We start from the raw sequence: 20,561 nt of genomic DNA on the forward strand, positions 1-20,561 counted from the left end.
AACTTTCCAGCCATACTTCCAAAAGATATGTTGAGCACAAAGAATGTACTTCTTATTCAAAAGAACACTATAACTATTATTTTATTGTCCATTAGGAGATGAATGGTAGAGTTATTTATGTCATTTCCAGAACTATCTTCATTTTTTCTGCCATATGGAAAAACAACTCAGAACCATCTCATTTTTTTGTCTAATTTTCCTATCATCTATAGTTGTGTGTTCTAGTCATGTTTTAAGGTCTGGCAAACCTTTTTCATGATGGCATGTAACAATAAAAAAAGTGCACTTTTTTCATACAAAACTAAATAAATAGACCCCCTAGCTGGCAAGGATTTTCAAGGGAGGATTGCACAGAATCAAAAAAGTTATTGCATAACCCAATACTAAATAACGATATTGGCACTTGATTTGGCTAGTTGTGGATCGCGATGGACGTAATGAGCACCCCTGGTCAACCCAATTTTTTTTTTCCGCGTGTGTTTACAGACCGGTTGAAGCACAGACACACATCTGCTCAATAAATAGCACTTGGCATCTGCTTCGACGACATCATACTGATAACAAACAATTTCACAAAAGATTATAATTGATTTCACTGTTTATAAAGGACATTTCATCCCTCTCCATCAATCTAAATCCGTCCACAGTTGCAGCTGCCAGACCGAGGTGGTAGACGAGCAGACGCTTGCCCCCGAGCCATGTGCATATCGTCGTCTGAATCGAGAGCATTCCTTGGAAAAGCTAAACACTGAATGCAAGTGACAGAACCTGTGCTGTTGCCTTGCAAGCTCTCCTCCAAGCCCGCAAGGTTATCTGGCAGCAGTATGAATCAACATGCGCCTACAGATTGCCCATTATCCTCTAAATATTACACTGAAGGGCAATTTAGTCAATGGTGCTTGATGGTGACAAAGGTGCTCATTTAGAGGAATTCACCTCAGAGATTGTGCCCCAGGACAGGATGTTTGGCCCGATAAGAATGATTGAAATGTTGATGGCTGCCAGAGCTGCAATGCCTCTTGTCCAGGCCAGAAGATTGAGGCTAATGGGAGTGACCAGCTGGGAGCACAGATCCCTCTCCATTTAGGTGGATACTCTTTCTCTGTGTCCTTTTGTTTATGTTCATCCATGTAGAATCTCTGTCCTCTTAATCTTTGCTTCTCTGCTTTTCCAAGATAACTTGATGAATGGAAAACCAGAACTGGCCCATTGCGAATAGCTTCCCCCTCATTTTTCTTGAAGACCCATTTCAAGAGGGTTTATATATATATAAAAAAGCTACTATTTTTATATGGTGAACATCTCTCAGTGTCAAAAGACGAGCTTTGTCTGGTTAAATTCTCGACGGTGGCTCTTGTAGATCACACGTAAAGGCAGACAACCATTCCCACTCACAATCACTCCACCACTGAGTAAGAATCGAACCCACACATCCTGAACTGACATCAGGCGAAGAACCACTTCGTGGCTAATCCTCTTAATGACGTGGCGAATCAAACATACCAGGTGCCTAAAGACGCGCTATTTTTGCTTAAATTGTCAAAGTATTTGCTTATCTTAATCCCCTCCATGTCAAAACTGTAAGTGGCAGATCCTTATAAATAAATGCAAATTAGTTATATACATTATTCAGGAATATGGTTAGCATTTATTTGAAATGTGTAAAGAGCATGTTATTTGTCATGGTTCATTGTAGAAATTGCTAATTGCCTGTAGACTTGCCCTGGGTCAAAACAGCAGTAATACTCAAGGAGAAGGTCAGGTCAGTTAAGTATTTGTTTCGTATCTGCTGGGCCTAATTGTCAACATGACAAATTCATGGGAATAGTTTCTTTTTGTCAAGCTGAGAACAGCTACTCTCATCTGTCTGAACTAGTTTAGGTTAAAAGTCATGTGGGGAGATATTTGTTGCTGGGTCCCTACTTGTTCCAACTTTTAAATAACACACTGGTCACAAAATAAAGTCCCACTCCCATCAGTTGTTAAGCACTAGTTAAATGATATACATACGTATACTGTTGTCAAAGAGTTTCAATCCACACATCTTACTGCTTGTCAGAGAGGCTCATATCTGCAGTGCATATTTTGCTTTGAGCTAAATAAAAGTTTCCATATTGATGCATAGATTTTTGGAACTTTTTAAGCATGCATTTAAAATGGGTGACTGCAGTGGCGGTCCGTGCATTTTCTCGTAGCGCCTTCAACGGGTAAAATCCACTTCCTAGCAGCATTTAATGATTAAATACAAATACCGGAGCTTTTCAGACATTACAACCGGGCCAGGGGGGTGATTTTCCCGGGAAAAGACAGTGATGAACGTCAATGGCGTACCGGCAAACATTGCCAGAAAATGGGGTAAAATCCATCCCAAAACAGCATTTATTGATTAAATACAATTACTGGAGCTTTTTAGACATCAGAACCGGGCCCGGAGTATCATGAACGTCGATATGTCCATTTATGTCCATACGCGAAACAGCCAAAATTGCACTAAAATGGGGTAAAATCCACTTCCTAGCAGCATTTAGTGATTAAATACAAACACTGGAGCTTTTCAGATATCAGAACTTGGCCCACAATTGAAATATTATTTAGGAATATAGCCATATTTTACTCACCAAAAATCCTTTTTAACTGTACACAATATCCATCCTCCTTTCTTTCTTCCTTCTTTTCTATCGCCATCGAAGCTAATGCTGAAAGTCGAGCCTGTCCTGTCGTATTTCTGGCATAGTCCGTCTTGAAAATGGCTTTAAATCAACACAACAATATATTTGTGTGTGCATTTCGCTCCAAATACAGTTTGGTAGCTATGGCTAATCACTAGCCAATCATAGTTGGTGAAAGCGATGATGTATCCCTGCACCTGTGACTAGGCAATGACGTATCCCTACGCCTGTGACAAGGCATTGTGGTGTTGCCAACTCAAAATCTGATTGGTTAAAGCAACAGTCTTATCGACGCTTGTTTAATGCATCAGAGCCCGCAGAACTGATTGTGAAGGCCTTGAGGCAGATTTCTGACCCTGGCAACAAATAATGGCTGAAATGTGATTGGTTAAATGCTTCAATATGAAAACACACATCTGGAAGCAGTGCAACCAGGGGGAAAAGCAATGAAAGGAAGCTAACAGACAATTTGGAATTATTTAATAAGTATTGATGGACAAAATATGATATATGATTCAGATATTGCTTAGGCCAGCAGAGAAGGCCTTGAAGGCCCTGACGGCCCGCCACTGGGTGACTGGCAAAATATGTTTTTCATGTTTTGGGAAAACAATGCAAGAAGAGTCTTTAGTTTGATTTGTCTTTGAGCAACATATGTACTAAAAGCTTTGAACAAGTTATCACCCCGTAATATGGCTCTTAATCACCAAAGTATGTATGGACTTTTATTTCTACATAGGGAATTTTGCAGGTTTTGGGTTGATATTTTTCCACTCGTTTGACTGTCGGTTAACATGACCTCTGATTTCACACACAGCAAATCAACACTTGGAATGATTGTACATTTCCATGCTATAATACCGACATAATGTCTCGGCTAGTGGGAAATAACAGACTACTTGAGGTTCATCTGGAGAACAAGTTTGAAATGCCAAGCACTTTAAAAGCTGCAATTTAAATTTAAATTCATCTTAGGGAGTGTGGCACATAACGATAAAACATTTTAGTGAGGTCTTAAAGAAGTGAACACATTCGTTAAATAGTGAAAATGAGCAGTCTTATATGACATTTATGTTATATTTGGAGAAAGTTGAACATTGTCATGGTGTTTACTCATTTATGATTAAAAAAAGATACTAATTAATGATTTTTATTGAATACGTTGGGAGAAAAAAAAGACTGATTCACCCCCAAATCTTTATTCATGTCCAACACTCAGTAAACAGCTGAAAGAATCAGAAAGAAAAGTATTGCAATAGTGTGAATGCAGATTAGTAATACATTTTAGTGCATAATGCTCAGATTTATAATCTTTTCCTAATCTCTATATTGAATTAATAGAAAGGATTCCGCTGCTTTCGGAACTGTAAAACTCTCTTGCGCTGTTTCTATATGCATTTTCATATAATGGAAGTAATTTGTTAATATTTGATCTTTAAGTTTACCACAGAAATAAATTCAATCAGTTCCTCTCTGCCATGTTGCATTTTCAATTAGTGTATAATCATTTTTCTTTCAAACTGCAAATATTTCAGCTTCTGCCAATAGAGTTTCGAACCTGTTTTCTATTTTTTGAGCAATGAGGCAGATTCATGAATCTAATGAATACTGTAGTCTTCACCACCATGAGGCAGTATATGATCAGGATCAGGTCCCACTAAAAAGTTGGAAAGGATGGGCCTGTTAAAAACCTCAGCAGTTGTTTGACTTGCACAGCTACATTGAAAAGGCCACAGTTGTTTCACAAACCAGCATTTATGTACAGCACAACGACCGTGAAATTCACCACCATTTGGATGCTTCTTTGTTCATCAAAGAATGCCATTGATCCAATTTTTTGGTGATCTCGCTGTTAGCATTGCAGTCAACTAAAAAACGATATGCTCCTGTGAATCAACTAAGGATAATGGTATCCCTCAGGGACGAGCAACCCCGGACACTTTTGAGCCATTGCCAACATGATCCAAGTCATTAAGTTTCAGCTTTAGATATATATTTCAGTAGCTTACCTCACGTCTGCATTTCTCCAGAATACAAAACCGTCATAACATTAAATTAAGGCGCTATTAATTGGCCTTGGATAAAAATAGCAACATTGATTAACACATTTCAAAATGGCAAAAGAGAAGGGTCATTAACTTACTAAATGACAAATCTGTGTTGTTGTACTGTAGATACTCAAGTAAAAGAGGGGCAGTTTGCGCCCATGATTGGATCTTAAGTCCTCTTCATAATATATTCCAAATTCAACTGTGGTTTAAAATATTTGTAATGTAAAAGAAATGACAGCAAATCCACAATGTATGCAGAAGGACCTTTTAGACTTCTCCATCTATACAAATTGAGACCTCCTTTGCGAAGGCAGTTATGTTTACCCGCCTTTTGAATCTTTCAGTAATTTGCAGCTATCTTGGGCTGCAATATTCTTCCTTCACAGATTGCAGCTAGTGCATGTAATTAAATATTGAAAGCATAGTTTTCTTTGTGTGCACAGCTCAAGTGGTGCTTGATAAAATTAAACCTTTCAAATTTCACAAACAGGAGAAAAATGACGGTCAGAATAAAAATGGCTGCGGGGGAAAAAGTGGCTTGAAAGTATTATTAACAATGACAATGACAAATGTGCAAATAATGCAGAGGAACCTCGAGTGTTTAAAGTGTCCCTGTAGTTTGTGTGGTGAGGAAATATGATAATGTAACAGTGAATATTGTATTATCATTGTCCATTCTCCATTATCCTTGCAGTCTGTCTTTATGAGGGTGCCTATGTTAACTGACTTTGTGAAGTTTGCATCCTGAACTGGTTCCTAGCCAATATCAGGGTACAGTGGCGGAACAAATCAAAATCGGGCTGAAGGCCAGGAATATGAATATCAACTTCATGTTTTTGTTGGCGAGGGAATAGCATTATATGCTTTGCCAACCATATTAGTGCTAAAGGTTTTTTAACAAATTATGACAATTTATTCAATGTTTTATCCATATTTGAATTTGTTTATCTACCTAATAATATCTGTATTATAAAACCTATACAGTGATTTGGTACTCTGTCTCGAATAAAGAATGGCATCGCTGTCAAAAAGCCAAAACAAACAAAGAAAAATTATGTCGTTTAAAGCCCCATAGGAGCCCCTACTTTCAGGATGGCATTTTGATTTTTTTCTTAAATTATTTAGTTACAGTAAATGGCCATAGTACTAATGTTGTTGTCAGGTGTGTGTCTCTATTAGAGAAACACCTGACAACAACATTAGTCTGACTCTCTATCAACATTGTTTTGGCATGTTGTAAAATTAGGCTACAATTTTGCTAATTTGATGCTCATCATTATGGCAATCATATTACTCAGGCTGTAGGGAAAAATAACCCAATATATATTATTTACCTTTCTATGAATTTATATACAGACAACAATAGCTGTCTTCAACTGAAGGTTGCCAAAGTTGATTTATTTTACAGTCAAAAATGTAAATGCCTCATTGCTAGTATTTGATAATGACTCAGTTATTGGTGTGAACCGTCTCACTGGGGTCAGTACAAAGGTTTCCACAGGCGCACCCTCACTCAACAACCTTTGTTACTGTAAATGTTCATTTGAAAAATAGCAAAATGGCAGTGATGCATATGATTTAATACCTCAAGCTTTTGGAATTCATGTCTTCTATAAGTGTCAAATTCCTCTTTAGCCAGAAGGAGGAAAATAATCAATCAGTTTCCACCAGATAGCTGCCAGAATTTGTGCTCAGAGAGGTTGTCTTTCTGCCCAGACAAACAAAAAATTAGAGGAAACATTGCTCATAAGCAACACTTGTTGTTACAGTGCGGGAACCAATGGTGCGTCATGTAATTTACGTAGAAGGTGTTTCTCCAGGCTACTTACATCATTGTCATTAACTCGTTTCATCCGGGGCAAATTGAAGTTTTGAGATGCTCATAATTTTATTGTGGTCTTTGCCCATTATTAAACTGTTTTCATTGTGGTTCAAGTGGTGGTTGTAGAAAATGTAATACTGGCTGAAATTGCTAAGTTACTATCACATGTATGACATTTGAAAACCCATAATTATTATCACAAACTTTATCACGTATTAAAATGACTTGAATGGTTTCATATAGAATATAAGTTATTTATGAATGACATCATTGCAGATATGTCTAGATGATTGCCAGTTAATGAGTGTCATTATTTTTTTTATCCATTTCTGGCAAGCATGTTTGTTTTTCCGATGTTTGAGGAAGTCGCCCATTTTTCGTCAACCTGGCAAAATATCAGAGATAAACAGAGTTTTGTTAAACAGAAATGTAACATGAGCGTCAGTTGTAAAAGTCTGGCAAGATGATAGTGTACACGATAGGAACTTGGGAACAAAAGGACCATGGGAAGGGCAACTGTGTTTGTGTGCACCGTGACGAAGTGTTGAAAAGAGGGGCTGCCGCCACTCCCGCTGTGGGCGCCTCCCGGTGTGTTTAAGAGACGTGTCCGGCCATGTTCGTCCCACGCGCTCACACAGTGCATATTCCGAGTGGTTTGTTTCCTCAGGTATGTTGTAGGTGTGGATGTGTGGATGTCTTAACATGAAAAGACTTTCAACAGAATGGAATGGCTTGTTAGCGGTCTCACCAAGAGGCAGCCATGTTTCCTCTTCTTGTCCTGCTCAGTGACTTTTCCAGAAGAGCGCAGATGACACGTGTTCATAAGCACATTGGAACGTTGCCCAACCTTGTGGTCCATGACCGAGCGAATGCAATCACGCTGACTCATCGACGAAACAATGTGAACGGCACGTTCGCTTCAATATTCATGAGTATTTTTGCTGAACTGAACGTACACCTGCTGTGCCTGTGTCAAACAAGTTGGCTGTTACTTCGTCTTTTAGCCTGTCTCTCGTGCCCTTCCACCAGTACTCATTATTGTCTCGCTCTAATCTGGAGGGGACAGCACTGGCTGCAGGAGTGTATTTATCTTCCTGCGCAAATAGGACCTCCTTCCGTTTGCTCCCTGCTCGGCTTGTTGTTGAAAGATAGTGAGCGGTGAAGACCGAGTTCCACGATGGATTTGTATGCGCTCAGCTGATCCGAGATGGGGCACAGCTGGCTCGGACGCAAGCGAGCTAGCACTCACTTTACAAATGCAGGGGGAAAAATATCTTCCTTGATATCGATACCCCTTAACTGCCATGTGGGGTGTTCTAAATGAGAAGGGGGCATTCCTCTCAGAGAGTTGTTGTACTTGTAAAAGCCAGTAAGATCAGCATTACACAAAGTTCCTCAAGTGTAAGCTCCGTAGCCCCATTTCCGTCCCGCAACCCCCCACACACACCCCACATCACATCACATCTGTTGAGATGTGTACTTTAGGTTCACATTGTCTAGGCATGTTTCTTTTCATTCACCCTTGAGGTCCCCACGACATTAGGCTCACAAGCAGGCAGTTATCATACTTGGAGTGGCGATGGGCCAGGGATGCACTGTAAGCAAGCCAGCAATACGAGCGACGCATGTTCTCCTCACCCCCTGTCAATCGTCAACACCTTTCACATAAAACTGTCAGAGTCGATCATTAACCTTTTTTTTTGTCGATGACTTCACGGTTGGGTGTATTGTAGATGCCGGCATATTTGTGTGTAAACGCTTGCAAAACAACCCATTGGCTGAAAACAAACCAACAAAACATTATACTATTTCAAACTTTCTCTCAAACAAACACTGGCAGCGGGTCTTTTTCTATAGATGGAAGTTTCCCCCCTCCCATGCAGCCTCACTTGCTCAGCTCATTCCATTTAAAAATCAAATCGTGCGTTGTTCGATTTGTGTTTGACCGTCAACAAGGAGTGTTGAGATAAAAGCGGCGCTAGTGTCTTCATGCCCTGCGATTGGCTGGCCACCGATTCAGGGTGTCCCTCGCCTTCGGGCTAAAGTAAGATGGGTTCTATCATTGCGTGAGCTCCAGCACCCCCCGTGACCCTTGTGAGGATAAACCAGTTCAGAAAATGAATGAATGTATTTTTGAAGTAGATTTAAACACATTACAGTTTGACAAATTCAGTTCGCTTTGAAAAAAAATGTTTTTTTTTTCCATTACTGTGTTGAAAACCTTTCTTTGTTGACATTTGGTTTTACAAGGGTGTGATGTCACATTGTTTATTTACATAGCTAATACAGTTATCTTGCCCACACATCCCACAATGGAAACGCAAGACAGATTAGAACAGACTTTCCGAATGGCTCTGTGTTAAGATGAGCTGTACATCTTAATGGAACGTTGTGTTGTTGACTCAACGACAGTTTTAGCTTCCTTTTTGTCTCGTTCTAGCTCGCCAAATTGGAGCCTCAGGGCCAATGCGGTGCACTCATCATGGGCCGCTGTCCGACCCACTTATCAATCTTAGTCCAATGGAGACCGCCTTGATCCGGACCCGTGTCGTGAAAGGATGATCTAAGCGTACACACATGCGTAGTGGCCTGTTTTCCAGGAAAAGCCTTCCATGATGAAAAACAAACAATCAGATAAGGGAGGCACGTGATAAGCTCACGCTGGACCAACAGGAAGGCAAAAACAGAAATGCAAATGATTCAGAGCGAGTGGCTGCTTTCACTCTGTGGAACCTCCTCTCGGTGTCCTCAATGTGACATGTTTGTGCTGCTCTACTAAAAGCACATTCTGGAGATAAAGGACAAGTGCAGGGCGCAAAAGGAATTTGATTCGATGTGAAGAATGCAAAGCAGAAAGCGGACACACGTATGTTTTTGAACGGGGCGACTGCTCGCTGATAAGATGATGTTCATTTGCAATTTTGCAGTTTGAAGCCGATCATTTATGACTAACAGTTGGAAATTCAAGAATAGCTTCCATCAATGGACTTAAATTCATTCACATTGCTTCTGAAAATAAAATAATATTTTTTTTTTTAGTAAAAATAATAACTACCCGCTTTAGTTTTGGCCTGAATTAAGTAGTACTTAAATATTTTTAACAGTCGTATATTACAGAACGAGTTCAATGAATTTATAAAAAAGCCAAAAAAAAACAATAAAATTAATCTTAACTATTAGAAGAAATGAACGTACAAGTAGTTGCTGTGAACTAGCTAAATGTTTCCAAATTTTCTACATTTAAAAAATAAAATTGTGGCAATAAAACTAAAATGTGAAAACCACGTCCAATTTAGGACGTAGTTTGCCCTTTGCTCCCTGTCAGCTGGGCCATCTTTTGGTCGCCGTCTTTTGGTCGCCGGTCTTTTGGCCGACGTGTGAGTGTATAAGAGTTTGTATGTACATGCGTTGTCCCTTTAAGAAGCTACGTCCGTCAGGGTCTTAACAAGTTCTCCAACAAAAAACAATAAAAGTCCGGGAAATTTGGAGCTTTTCTTTAGCCTAATAATTACTAGGGCATTAAGTATGACTAAATAGTAATTCGCAGTTTGTACTTGGGGAATTTGAGCAACAATTTAAATGGTAATTATCAATAACCTTTCGTGCGACCAAAAGACCGGCGACCAAAAGATCGGCGACCAAAAGACCGGCGACCAATCAACCATGTATCGCCTCCAGCACCCTGCGACACAGACAATGACAAGTGGTGTTGAAAATAAATGGATGTACATCATGTATCTTATTTCTATTTAATGTTTTGTTTTATTTTGGACTCTACGCCTTTTCTCTTTTCGATGTTCAATTACATTTTAATCTTTGTTAACAAACATACTCTGTTAAACCATTGGTGGCATTTAGCACAAATTGGCTCCTTTTGGATTTACAACAACCCTGTGTGGGTGTGTTTGGGAGCATGATGGGAAAAACACTGGTGTGATGCCGTGATACAGATGTCACATCCCTAAAAAGGTCTCCCCATTTTCCTTGCTTCGTTTAAGCTGCACTCTGAGTGGAAAACAGGCCCACATCCAACATATCAATGGCCCATGTGCTTCTTCTATTTACATGTGGATGCACCTGTGTGTTTGTACGCCCGCGCGGTGTGCGTGTCTGAGGGCGTATGTTTGCGTTTGAGTATGACAGTGTATACTTTTTACGGCCGGGGGATACTTAGATTGAGTGTGTGTTGTTTTCTGTGATGAGAGTGCGCATGTGTTTGCATGAAGACCTGGTTCCATGTGGGTGTGTGTTTGATAAACTGTGAGAGAGTACATGGGGAGACTGTTTGTCTCTTCAGTCGGGAGAGAAAGAGCAGAATGAGGAGGTGGACGGGATCTGCTCCCAACCTCTATCTTCAAGTCAATCTGCTCACAGTCACACAAACCTCTTTATCGCTCTCTTAGACAGAAAGGAGGGAGACGAGCAAGAGTGAGAAAGAGAGACGTTGTGCCCAAAAAGTAAATGGCATAAGCCAGGGGTGTCCAAACTAATCCACAAAGGGCCACAATGGGTGCAGGTTTTTATTCCAACCCATAAAGAGGACACCTTTTTACCAATCTGCTGTGCTACAAGTGCAATCAGTGGATTGCAGTCAGGTGCTTCTTGTTTTCTGCAGAAATCTCATTGGTCAAAGTGTCTGTGCTGGATTGGTTGGAACAAAAAACCTGCACCCAAATCGGCCATTGTGGACTGGTTTGGCGGAAAGGAAAATAATCAGGCAGCATTAAGAAGACAAAGTGTATTTTTCTGTTTAAAAAGATCACCAAAAGTCATCAGTTGTTCCTAGGCGGCCTTTGCTCTTACAATCTGTGCAATTATTTTCACTTGCAAATTGACTGGCGGCCATCTTACGTTACAGAACTTCTCTGGCGGCTTCTCTTGTGGTGGAAATGAGGTGAGTAATTTGCACCACTAAAATAGTCTTAGCTTGTTGAATTCTAGGCAGATTTACAAACCGCTGCTTTATGACAAACCATGTAGATATGGCTAGGATTCAGGCTTGTAAATTAAAGACATGCTAGAATAATTCTGCAGTTAAACGATTGCATAAAGTTGTGGAAAAAAACAAGAAATTTAAAGTATTTGGTTGAAAGTTGAAGAATCTATGACTCCTAAGTACATGCTCCGTTGACTATAATTTATTAAATGTCCTCGATGAAAAATGGAAACCTCTCAAAAGGCACACTACCTGCTTCATGCTTCTGGCCTTATGTACCGTATTTTCACGAATATATGACGCATCGCATTTAAAGCCGCAGTGTCAGTAACGAGTGCTATTTCTGTATTTGACTCACACAAAAGACGCATCACATTTTAAGGCGCACCCACTAGATAGTGCTGCGCTAAAGGGAATGTCAACAAAACAGTCAGATAGTTCAGCCAAACTTAATTAATAGATTACAAATCAGCTTTCTGACAACTCCATTCACTCCCAACATGAATAAACAACCGTTTTTTCTTCTCCGAGGTTAAAGTCTTAATATTTTCGTGACACAGCAATAGCATAATAACTCATGTTGAATAGGTGGGCATCTCACCAAAGTCGTCATTAATCGAGTCAGTAATTTCTGCCTTCCTGAAAGCTCGGACCACAGTTGAAACTTCCACTGGGAATGACGACGAACATAGAATTAATGTGCTCGATCAACCGAAATGCAACGCCGTTTTACACCGGAAATAGAGTCTGGGGCTGCTTGCCGTAGTTGACAGAGCTGTTGCGGTTCAATATTTATCCATATATAATATATATATAGAGAGAGAGAGAGTTTGCAGTCTAGCTTTGAATGCTCTGTTGATGCCAACATCTAGCGACAGGATTTCTTTTGTAAATCCAGCCGGAATGACGGCAAGCACCAAATTAGTGTGCTCTCTGTCATACTGGGTGTATTGACAAAAGAACTATATATCCCAGCAGTCACTGCGCAGTACTTTTTCTACGGGGAAAATAGTAGAGTCGGGGGCTGCTTGCCGTAGTTGTGAGAGCTGTAGAGGATGGTGTACCCTATCGTCTGATTTATTTTATTTTATCGTGATAACAATTTTAGTATTGGTCCATATATAAAGCGCACTGGATTATAAGGCGCCCTGTCTATTTTGGAGAAAATTTAAGACTTAAGTGCGCTTTTATAGTCGTGAAAAACGGTATATGATATCTATGAGCTATTGCACCCGAGGAAACGGTCATGATGAGAGGAGAGAGGAAGGTGAATAAGAAAGCTTTTTTCCTGAGCTTCTTATGGGCTATCAGCATCATATTGGTGAGCCTTGCTATATCGCGACAGTTGCGGAAAAAAGGGGGGGGGGTCACTACCTTTATTGTAACACATATTTGAATTCATCTCAATTCCTCGACCTAACAATGAGTAGTTTCTCAATGATTGGAAAATCTTCCATTCAAGTAGAAGTGGAAAACTGCCTCACTTTGCGGAATTGTTGTGTCTACAACCGCATGCCGCTTCTTGCGTCACAAAATCTGACAATCTTGTGGTCATAAAGAGATGGAAGCCATAAAATGCCTGTACGCCTCTGTCCCTGAACAGGCATACAGAGGTAAGGAATATCAATTTGCCCTAATTTGCAACAAAAACAACAACCTTCATGCGTGGCTTTAATTGACATTGGGTATAAAGCTGATGACTGGAAAGAGTTGGGACTGTCACATCTGGCTGTCTGGGCTGTCTAGTAAGACGTAATTCCTTCCCGTACCCTATTGGGTGATGAGTTGCTATGCTCCTCTCAGCCCAAATCAAAGCCATCGCCATATGAGTCAGCAATCGGGCACACACAGGGCACAATTCATCTGGTGAGTGTGAGGGTAATCGTGGATGTCAGCCAGGGAATTTGGCTAAAGATCTCCGTTGTCATTTTCTCAGTGGCCTGGCAAGTGAAGCATGCTCAGCACTGATGTGAATCCGCTCCCCCCCTCTGTGAGATGCTGCTGCAGTTTTTCCCTGCAGGCTTGACAAAATAGATACTCCTAGCAGGCGCGATACACATTCTCTGTGCTGTGTCCACCATTTTTTTCCCACTCTCCTCCTGTTGTGTCCCAGCACATTTTTCTTCTCACTTTCTTACCCCGATCTTGTCTCACGCTTAGCGCCCTCATCTCCCTCATCCTCACCCCGCCCTGCCCCCAGCCGCATCTCACGTGCTACCGTTGCTACCCTTAAGACTGCGGTTGCCATGGTGACAGCAATGTGCTGCGCAAACGTCAAAGAGCCTGAGCACACACACAGGATGACTTCCTTGTTTTTTAACACTTATATTCCTCCTTGCTCCTTTTCCTTTTGACATGCATGGTTTGGATTCACCCACCCATCCATGTACTGGTTTAAAAAAAAGAGGCTGACATTTTTCTTGGGCCGTTTCTCTGTTTGTTTTATTTTCTCTCCGACCGTGTCCCTGATCTCAGCTGTTGCCGTGCAAAGTTCGCTCAGATTTGGAATCCCAACTGACCTTGGCACCATTGACCTTGACAAACGAGCCACTTCCCGGGGCCTCTAAACTTGTTACTGGCATTCATTTGAGTCACGCTTCTCCCCCGGGACATGACTTGAATGCGTCTCATCTTTTTGCCATTCATGCCGAGGATAGATTTAGAGTAACACGTCGAAGGCAACAAAATTGGCAGCATACAGTATATTCTGAAAGATTTATGTTTTTTTTTTCTTTTATGCACCTCCTTGGGCTACCCTTTCCAACGTTACCGCAGCTGGTGAAATCCTGAAGTCAGACAACCTACAAGTGCATTTTCTTGACTTTGTTAGGGCATGGAGGAGGGTTCATTTGAACAAAGTACATTTTTAATTCGTTCACTGCCATTGACAGCAATCAGCATCGTAACCATGAATCTTCTGACTGGGATGACGGCCAACGATTGAGAATAGATAACAAGTTTGTCTCTCTTAATGGCAGACATTGAGTTTATTCATGAAATTATAATGAAGCGGGTAGGATATTGAGAACCCGTGGTGTTTTTGGCACACCGTTTAATTTTCGTGCTTTAGACGAAATGACTTCATCTTCCTTTTCTGAATCGCTTATCCTCACAAGGATGACCAATACCCAAAAGGTTTTCATCTGTAAACATTCAAAGGTTGTACTCTAAAAAATAGGAACATATAATGTTTTAGACCAGGGGTGTCAGACTCGGGTTGGTTCGCGGGCCGCGTTAACGTCAACTCGATTTCATGTGGGCCGGACAATTTTAGATGTAATATTTAGATTTTTTTTAATAAATGGATTGAAAGAACTGGATTAAAAGCCCTGAATATTCAGTTTTTTATAGATCTAAAACAATGTTTATTTTAGCTTTTTTAAATATATTTTTAGATTTTACAAAATGATTTTTGAACTAAAAACACAGAAAAAAATGGATTAAAAAATTACAATTATTGATTTAAAAGGGGGAAAATCAGGAAATTTAATATACATCTATACTCTTCATTTTCATTTGATCCTAAAACAGAAAGTCAGCACTCATGATTTACTTTCCCGGACCACACAAAATGATGCGGCGGGCCAGATTTGGCCCCCGGGCCGCCACTTTGACACGTATTTTAGACCGTGCACTTAATTGTTTAAAAATGTGCAGTTTCTTCAAAATACACTTAAATTTTCTTCCCATAACATGGACTAACATGTGGAAGTCAGCTGCTTGAACAAGCTAAATATTTCACTGAACTCAGGCTCTATTTATACCAAAAATGTGGAAAATACATAATAAAATGATTGAATGTTGTTTTGCCAATCCTGTATGCTGTTTGACGAATATCGATGCTAAGACATGCTAAACATGCATCCCCCATTCTGCTGCGTAGTCAAGCTTTCACCCTAGATCAACTCTAGCCCTAATATGACACCAAACAGGATAAGCCTTGTAAAAAAAAATACTCGCTTTGTTTGTGCAGCTGAAAATAATTTTCTCCTTTTCCTATAGAAAGAGTCAATACACTTTATTCAGAAGTAAAAGGTAACCTTCTCTACTTTGCATCCATCCTTGTTTACACCCATTTCCTTTAGTTTAGCTGTCAAGAGGTAAGATAATGAGACACGATGGGCGTTAAAAGCTGGTGCTACACGCTGCTCGCCTGATAGCAAAATACACTTTGTTGGCAGGAAGCTGACAGACATAAGCAACATAGGCTAATGGCTGTTTAAAGTCATTACGCCTGCAAAGATAAACTCTTATGTGAAAGGGCAGGGGTGTTGTTGCGCAGCATTGTCGTGATGATGTGCAGGTATGCCATTGCTCTTCTCCATCACACTGGAGAGCTGCCTTTCCTTTTCTGGGAGGGATTAGGAGGCAAGCGGCGATGGGGCCTGGGAATCGTTTATGAGCCAGGACTTTCATAGAAAGGATCCGCGTCAGAACATTCAGAATTTGCTCTTCTTATCGTGCCCCTCCAATTCCAGAACTCGACCTACGTCTGTTGACGAACGGCAGATGCTCAAGCACAGATGAGAAAAGAAGAAAATACTTTTTTAGCTTGTTCAGTATAACCACCGCTGACTAGTGACAGTATAACAAGTGTTGTGCTCTCAAAAATGACCACAAACTATTATCTGACCTTTCAATATTTGGTATGATATTTCCCTTGTTTTTCCTTTCTTTAATGGCACATCTTTTCCCCAGTTTTTTTGACACTGCCAAGCGGCATGCAGTAAATGTCACTCACACCCTTGTTGATATTCTTGAATACTACGAAATACTCGTTTGTTTCTAAATGAGCCGCAGCCCACATGGTTTGCTGAGAGTTTGGCAGGAAGCATTGTTTTTTTTAAATACACACCCGGCCAGAAGTTGATACCTTTTGGAAGTTGTAACGGCTTTCGATGAATTTCACAAACTTGCGTGTTTTAAGGATGGGCTTAATGGTGATCATCAGTTTTTTTTAACATGGACAAGTGACTGGGTTTCTGTGTTGACGTCACTCACACTCACAGTTCTGACACATACATAAACCGCATGCCCACCCACGTGCACACAAGCCCAGCAAACGGCTCGTCCTGTATAACGTAGGAGGAATTGAGTGTTGATATTAGGGGGAGATCTCTCCTTGCTCTAGCCCCCCTGTCAGGACTCGGTTACCTCTGCTGACAGATTAGATCATCAGCAACAGCCACGAGGAGGAGAATGTCGGGCGGGAAGAGCAATTAGGCCCAGGGAAGCACCACGTCGAACCAGACTGGCATGTCAAAACTTGGCCATACTTTGACCCTTTACACTTTTCTTGCCTCGCCAAAGTTGTCGAGCACGTTGACCTGTTAAAACACGACCTCTTCGCCGCCCCTAACAGACCACGCTGTAGAATTCTCCGCTCAAACAAAACCTGGGAGAGCCTGGCAGATGACTCATCTGCTTGTTTTTGTTTTGACTTTCGATAGCCAGGTTTCATTGGGAGCCACATGATTTTTTACCTTTCATTCAGAAACACCCTTAAACAGGCATTCCTCTAAACTCTGGTCATTTTCAGCAGCCAAAAATGTTCAGGCTATACAATTTGGGATATGAGAAATTAAGCTAAACTGAGAAAACTACGTTTACATTTCTGCATTAAAGTAACAGAAGCAAAAAGGAATCAAACATGTAGATTTGCTCAAAACATTTATTCATTGTCTCAACCGCTTTATCCTCACAAGGGTAGCGGGGGGTGCTGGAGCCCATCCTAGCTGACTCCGGGCCAGAGGCGGGGAACACCCTGAATGGGTGGCCAGCCAATCGCAGGGCACAAGGAGACAGACAACCATTCATGCTCACACTCAAACCTAGGGGCAATTTAGAGTCTACAACCAGCCTACCTTGCATGTTTTTGGGATGTGGGAGGAAACCGGAGTACCTGGAGAAAACCCATGCAGGTCCGGGGAGAACATTCCACACAGGTGGAGTGACCTGGATTCGAACCCAGGAACCCAGAACTGTGAAGGTGACGCGCTAACCACTTCACCAAATCTAAGGTTTGCGTCATTGTTTTTTTTTTGCTGATAATATTCTTGACCAATTTGTGGCTATAAGCCAAACCTTTCCCCTCATCCAAATGAGTCGGTTGTTCATTGGTCCCAAAGACATTTTCACACAAGCATGATTTATGATGCATTTTTTTTTTTCATATTCTTGAAAGGTATAACTAAGTATGGCATGTCAATACTCAATAGAGAACAGAACTCAGCCAAGGTTTTACCAAAGTGATTTATGTTTGTGCGTGCATATGTTGGCTAGATTGTTCCTGTTTTTGCAAAGGAATGTAGTATTCTAGTTTTAGTGCAGGGGAGTGCTTTGGTGATTAAATGGTAAAACCATCAAATTGATTTCAAAAGAAAGTATAAAAATAATGTTCTAGTTTTGTGTGTTGTTCTCCATCATGCATGACTCCTCCTCAAATTTGCATGCAAATCATACTTTTTGATGCTAGGGCGATAAAAAAAAATGCATTGCCTTCATTCAGACTTTAGTTTGTATAAAAGTCAGCACTCTCTTGCTGACTTTGACCTCACTCAGGTCCTCATTTTCCGGTCCTAACATTTCCTTTACGTTAGCCTATACATAACAGAATCCAAGGCTGGGAAAGCACATTTGCAGAAGACTTCTTTCCAATATATTTGCCCTTTTTACAGATACGATCTTGTTGAATGAATCTGGTTTCTTTCCTCCGCATGGGTATCGGTGTCACCAGCTGTAACGTGGACTGGGAGGGAGACGTGCATCCGAGAGCGTGCTGCGACTTGCCTGTAGCCGAGTGGGAGCGGGGGTGGAGTCGGGCTGGGGGGGGGGGGGGGCGGGTGTAGATGTGTCTGTGTGCCTGAGGTTGGTTGGGGTGGGGGGTAGTTTCTGACAGACAAGAGGGGGAAGCAAAAGCTGATTTTTGGGTGTAATTTTGCAAGAAGCTGTCTGTCGCTGATTGGGATCTGACTTTTGGCACCTCACAAGGACCCCCCCTGTACCAAGTGCACCCTAAACCTCCCCTCTCTCTCTCTCACGTATCTCTCGAATCTGAGCGCGTCAAATCGGACCCAGATGTGAAGTGGCTTGTGACTCTGACAACAAATTGGCAAGGGTAGACCCCCCTAAGACCCACCCCGCTTTAGCCTAATCCATTTTAGTTATCTGGGTGGGGTCAACAGTGCAAAAAAGGGGGCTTGGTCTCACTTGGGCACGGGTCATTACTAAGGAGAGAAGATGCTAGAGGAGGAAAGTTTTTGTATGGGCCTCTTGGGACTTTTCTCTCGGGGGTGGGGGGGTTCTGGTGGTACTCTTTTATGACTGTAGGGCCTGGAACAGTCACTGCTTATCTATAAGAGCTGACCGCCTTAAAGCGATGGGAAATGCCTTCCTTTCCTTCTTCCGTATTCTTTTTTTTTTAAAAGCGTCTCCACCTTTTCTCTCATTTTTTTTCCTCCCTCTTCCCTTCTTCCTCACTCCCGCTGTGTCTCTCTCTCTCTCTTGCTCTCCCTGCTGTGAGGAGGTGGTTCCTAGCTACACTTGATTGGTGTGAGTCTATATAGGAGGAGAGACGCTCTAACTAGGCTCAGAGTTTGCGGGTGCCCTCTTGCCACACATTCCCCCCCACTGGACTATCTCCTTTTTTCCAAGGAAAAAAAAAATCATTTTTGAGGATCTTTGACCAAGGGAATTTACTTTATCGTGCCAACATGACAGAGAATAAGAGGAAAGATAAGAAAGGCAGAAGGAGGGGCAGTCGGAAAGGACAAAAAGAGAAGGAGGGTGATCCCAATCAAGGTAAGATGAAATTCAAGGTGGTAAACAAATTCCTTTTATTAGCATAGTATGAGGGAGACAAAATGGAAAGGAAGTTTTTGTTGCTGAAATATCACGCTCAGCTTGTCAAAGCTTGCCGTCAGGTTGTCACATGGATGTCTCTCCTAATGTGGACAGCGTGTAGAGACACATCTGGTTTGGCGGCAGGCTGGAATTGTTTGGAAGTCAAACAGCGTGATTTGTGTACTCGACGTTTTTATGCTTATTCTCATCTTTCCAGAAAAGGAAATGACACAAAAGTACATTTGTCTTTAAAAGTGGTTGACTGGGATTCAGCACCGGTTTCTCAGAGGGAAATTCAAGTGGTAATTCTGCCTTTTGACATTTCCACTCTGGAAGTGTTTTATTGTTTATTAATGTATCAAAAATTTGGAGTGTTTTGGGGATATCGGTGATGAGTCAGTGTACATGAGTGCGTCTTCATGTAATGCTTTCAGGTCAGAGTACCACTAGAAAGGCTCCCCAGTTACAAGTGTTGCAAATGTGCTTGCTCACTGGTGGTTGCATGCATGCTGCGGCATGTCACTGTAGATTGACCTCAGGTCATAGGGAAGCCCATCCTCTCTTTCAGTGAAACTGTGAATGTGACTTTGAAGCCTGTGACGTTTACTTGCAGTCACAAAATAAGTTTTATAACTAGTAATTCTACACTGATAGTGATCTAGAAATACCAAGGTTCTTTTAGGATATTTTCAGGGGGCGTCTTCATTCATCAAGCAGCCCCCGCAGCAGATTTAATCGAATGACATTCACGGTACGACTTAACATTTCATAGTTTGCGCGTTCAGTGCAATTTTTCTCAACGTTTCAGTCGATGCCCCGGTTTGTATCATAAATCTCTCAACAAACAAAAATGGAAAACAAAACAAAATATATAGGAATACTGTAGTTTTTATGATTACTCATAAACTGCTATTCGTTTTAATGTGAGCCTGTATAAGTGAACACAAGCTTAATTGTACTTTTGTGCCATATTTACAAATAATTTACCATAATTACCCATTTCGTCATATGCAGTTTCCGGGTATGATGACAATTAGGCTTTTTGTCGAGTCAATGATGATGACAAAGCCTATGTCCGATTATTATTATATAAAGGAAGCCCATTTAATTACTCTGCCAGTCACTATACAACGCTGGCATAGACCGGTGAATAGACTTATGTGAACTTAAATAATATTGGGAAAGTTAACTATAGCGGTATGTGCTAATTTTAATTTGCGGAGAACTTTTTTCCCTCTTTT

The 20,561-nt window shown here is 41.1% G+C and overlaps 1 protein-coding gene across 8 annotated transcripts in view; it reads left to right on the forward strand.

The window, feature by feature from the left end:
• nrg2a (neuregulin 2a) overlaps positions 1-20,561 on the forward strand; it is a 75,576-nt gene that overhangs the window by 8,012 nt on the left and 47,003 nt on the right. For 2 of the 8 annotated variants that reach the window (XM_077591851.1, XM_077591854.1), the window contains exon 2: positions 11,401-11,436. The exons of 5 other annotated variants lie outside the window; for them this stretch is intronic. Coding sequence is in view for 1 of the 3 variants with exons in the window: in XM_077591849.1 (XP_077447975.1) it covers positions 19,191-19,278 (88 nt within the window). In the remaining 2 variants the exon portion in view is untranslated. Of the gene's footprint in view, positions 1-11,400; positions 11,437-18,909; positions 19,279-20,561 lie in introns of those variants that run through there. One more of the 8 variants, XM_077591849.1, reaches the window with a different exon arrangement.

Source organism: Stigmatopora argus, chromosome 22 (assembly GCF_051989625.1).
Source record: "Stigmatopora argus isolate UIUO_Sarg chromosome 22, RoL_Sarg_1.0, whole genome shotgun sequence".
Classification (NCBI taxonomy): domain Eukaryota; kingdom Metazoa; phylum Chordata; class Actinopteri; order Syngnathiformes; family Syngnathidae; genus Stigmatopora; species Stigmatopora argus.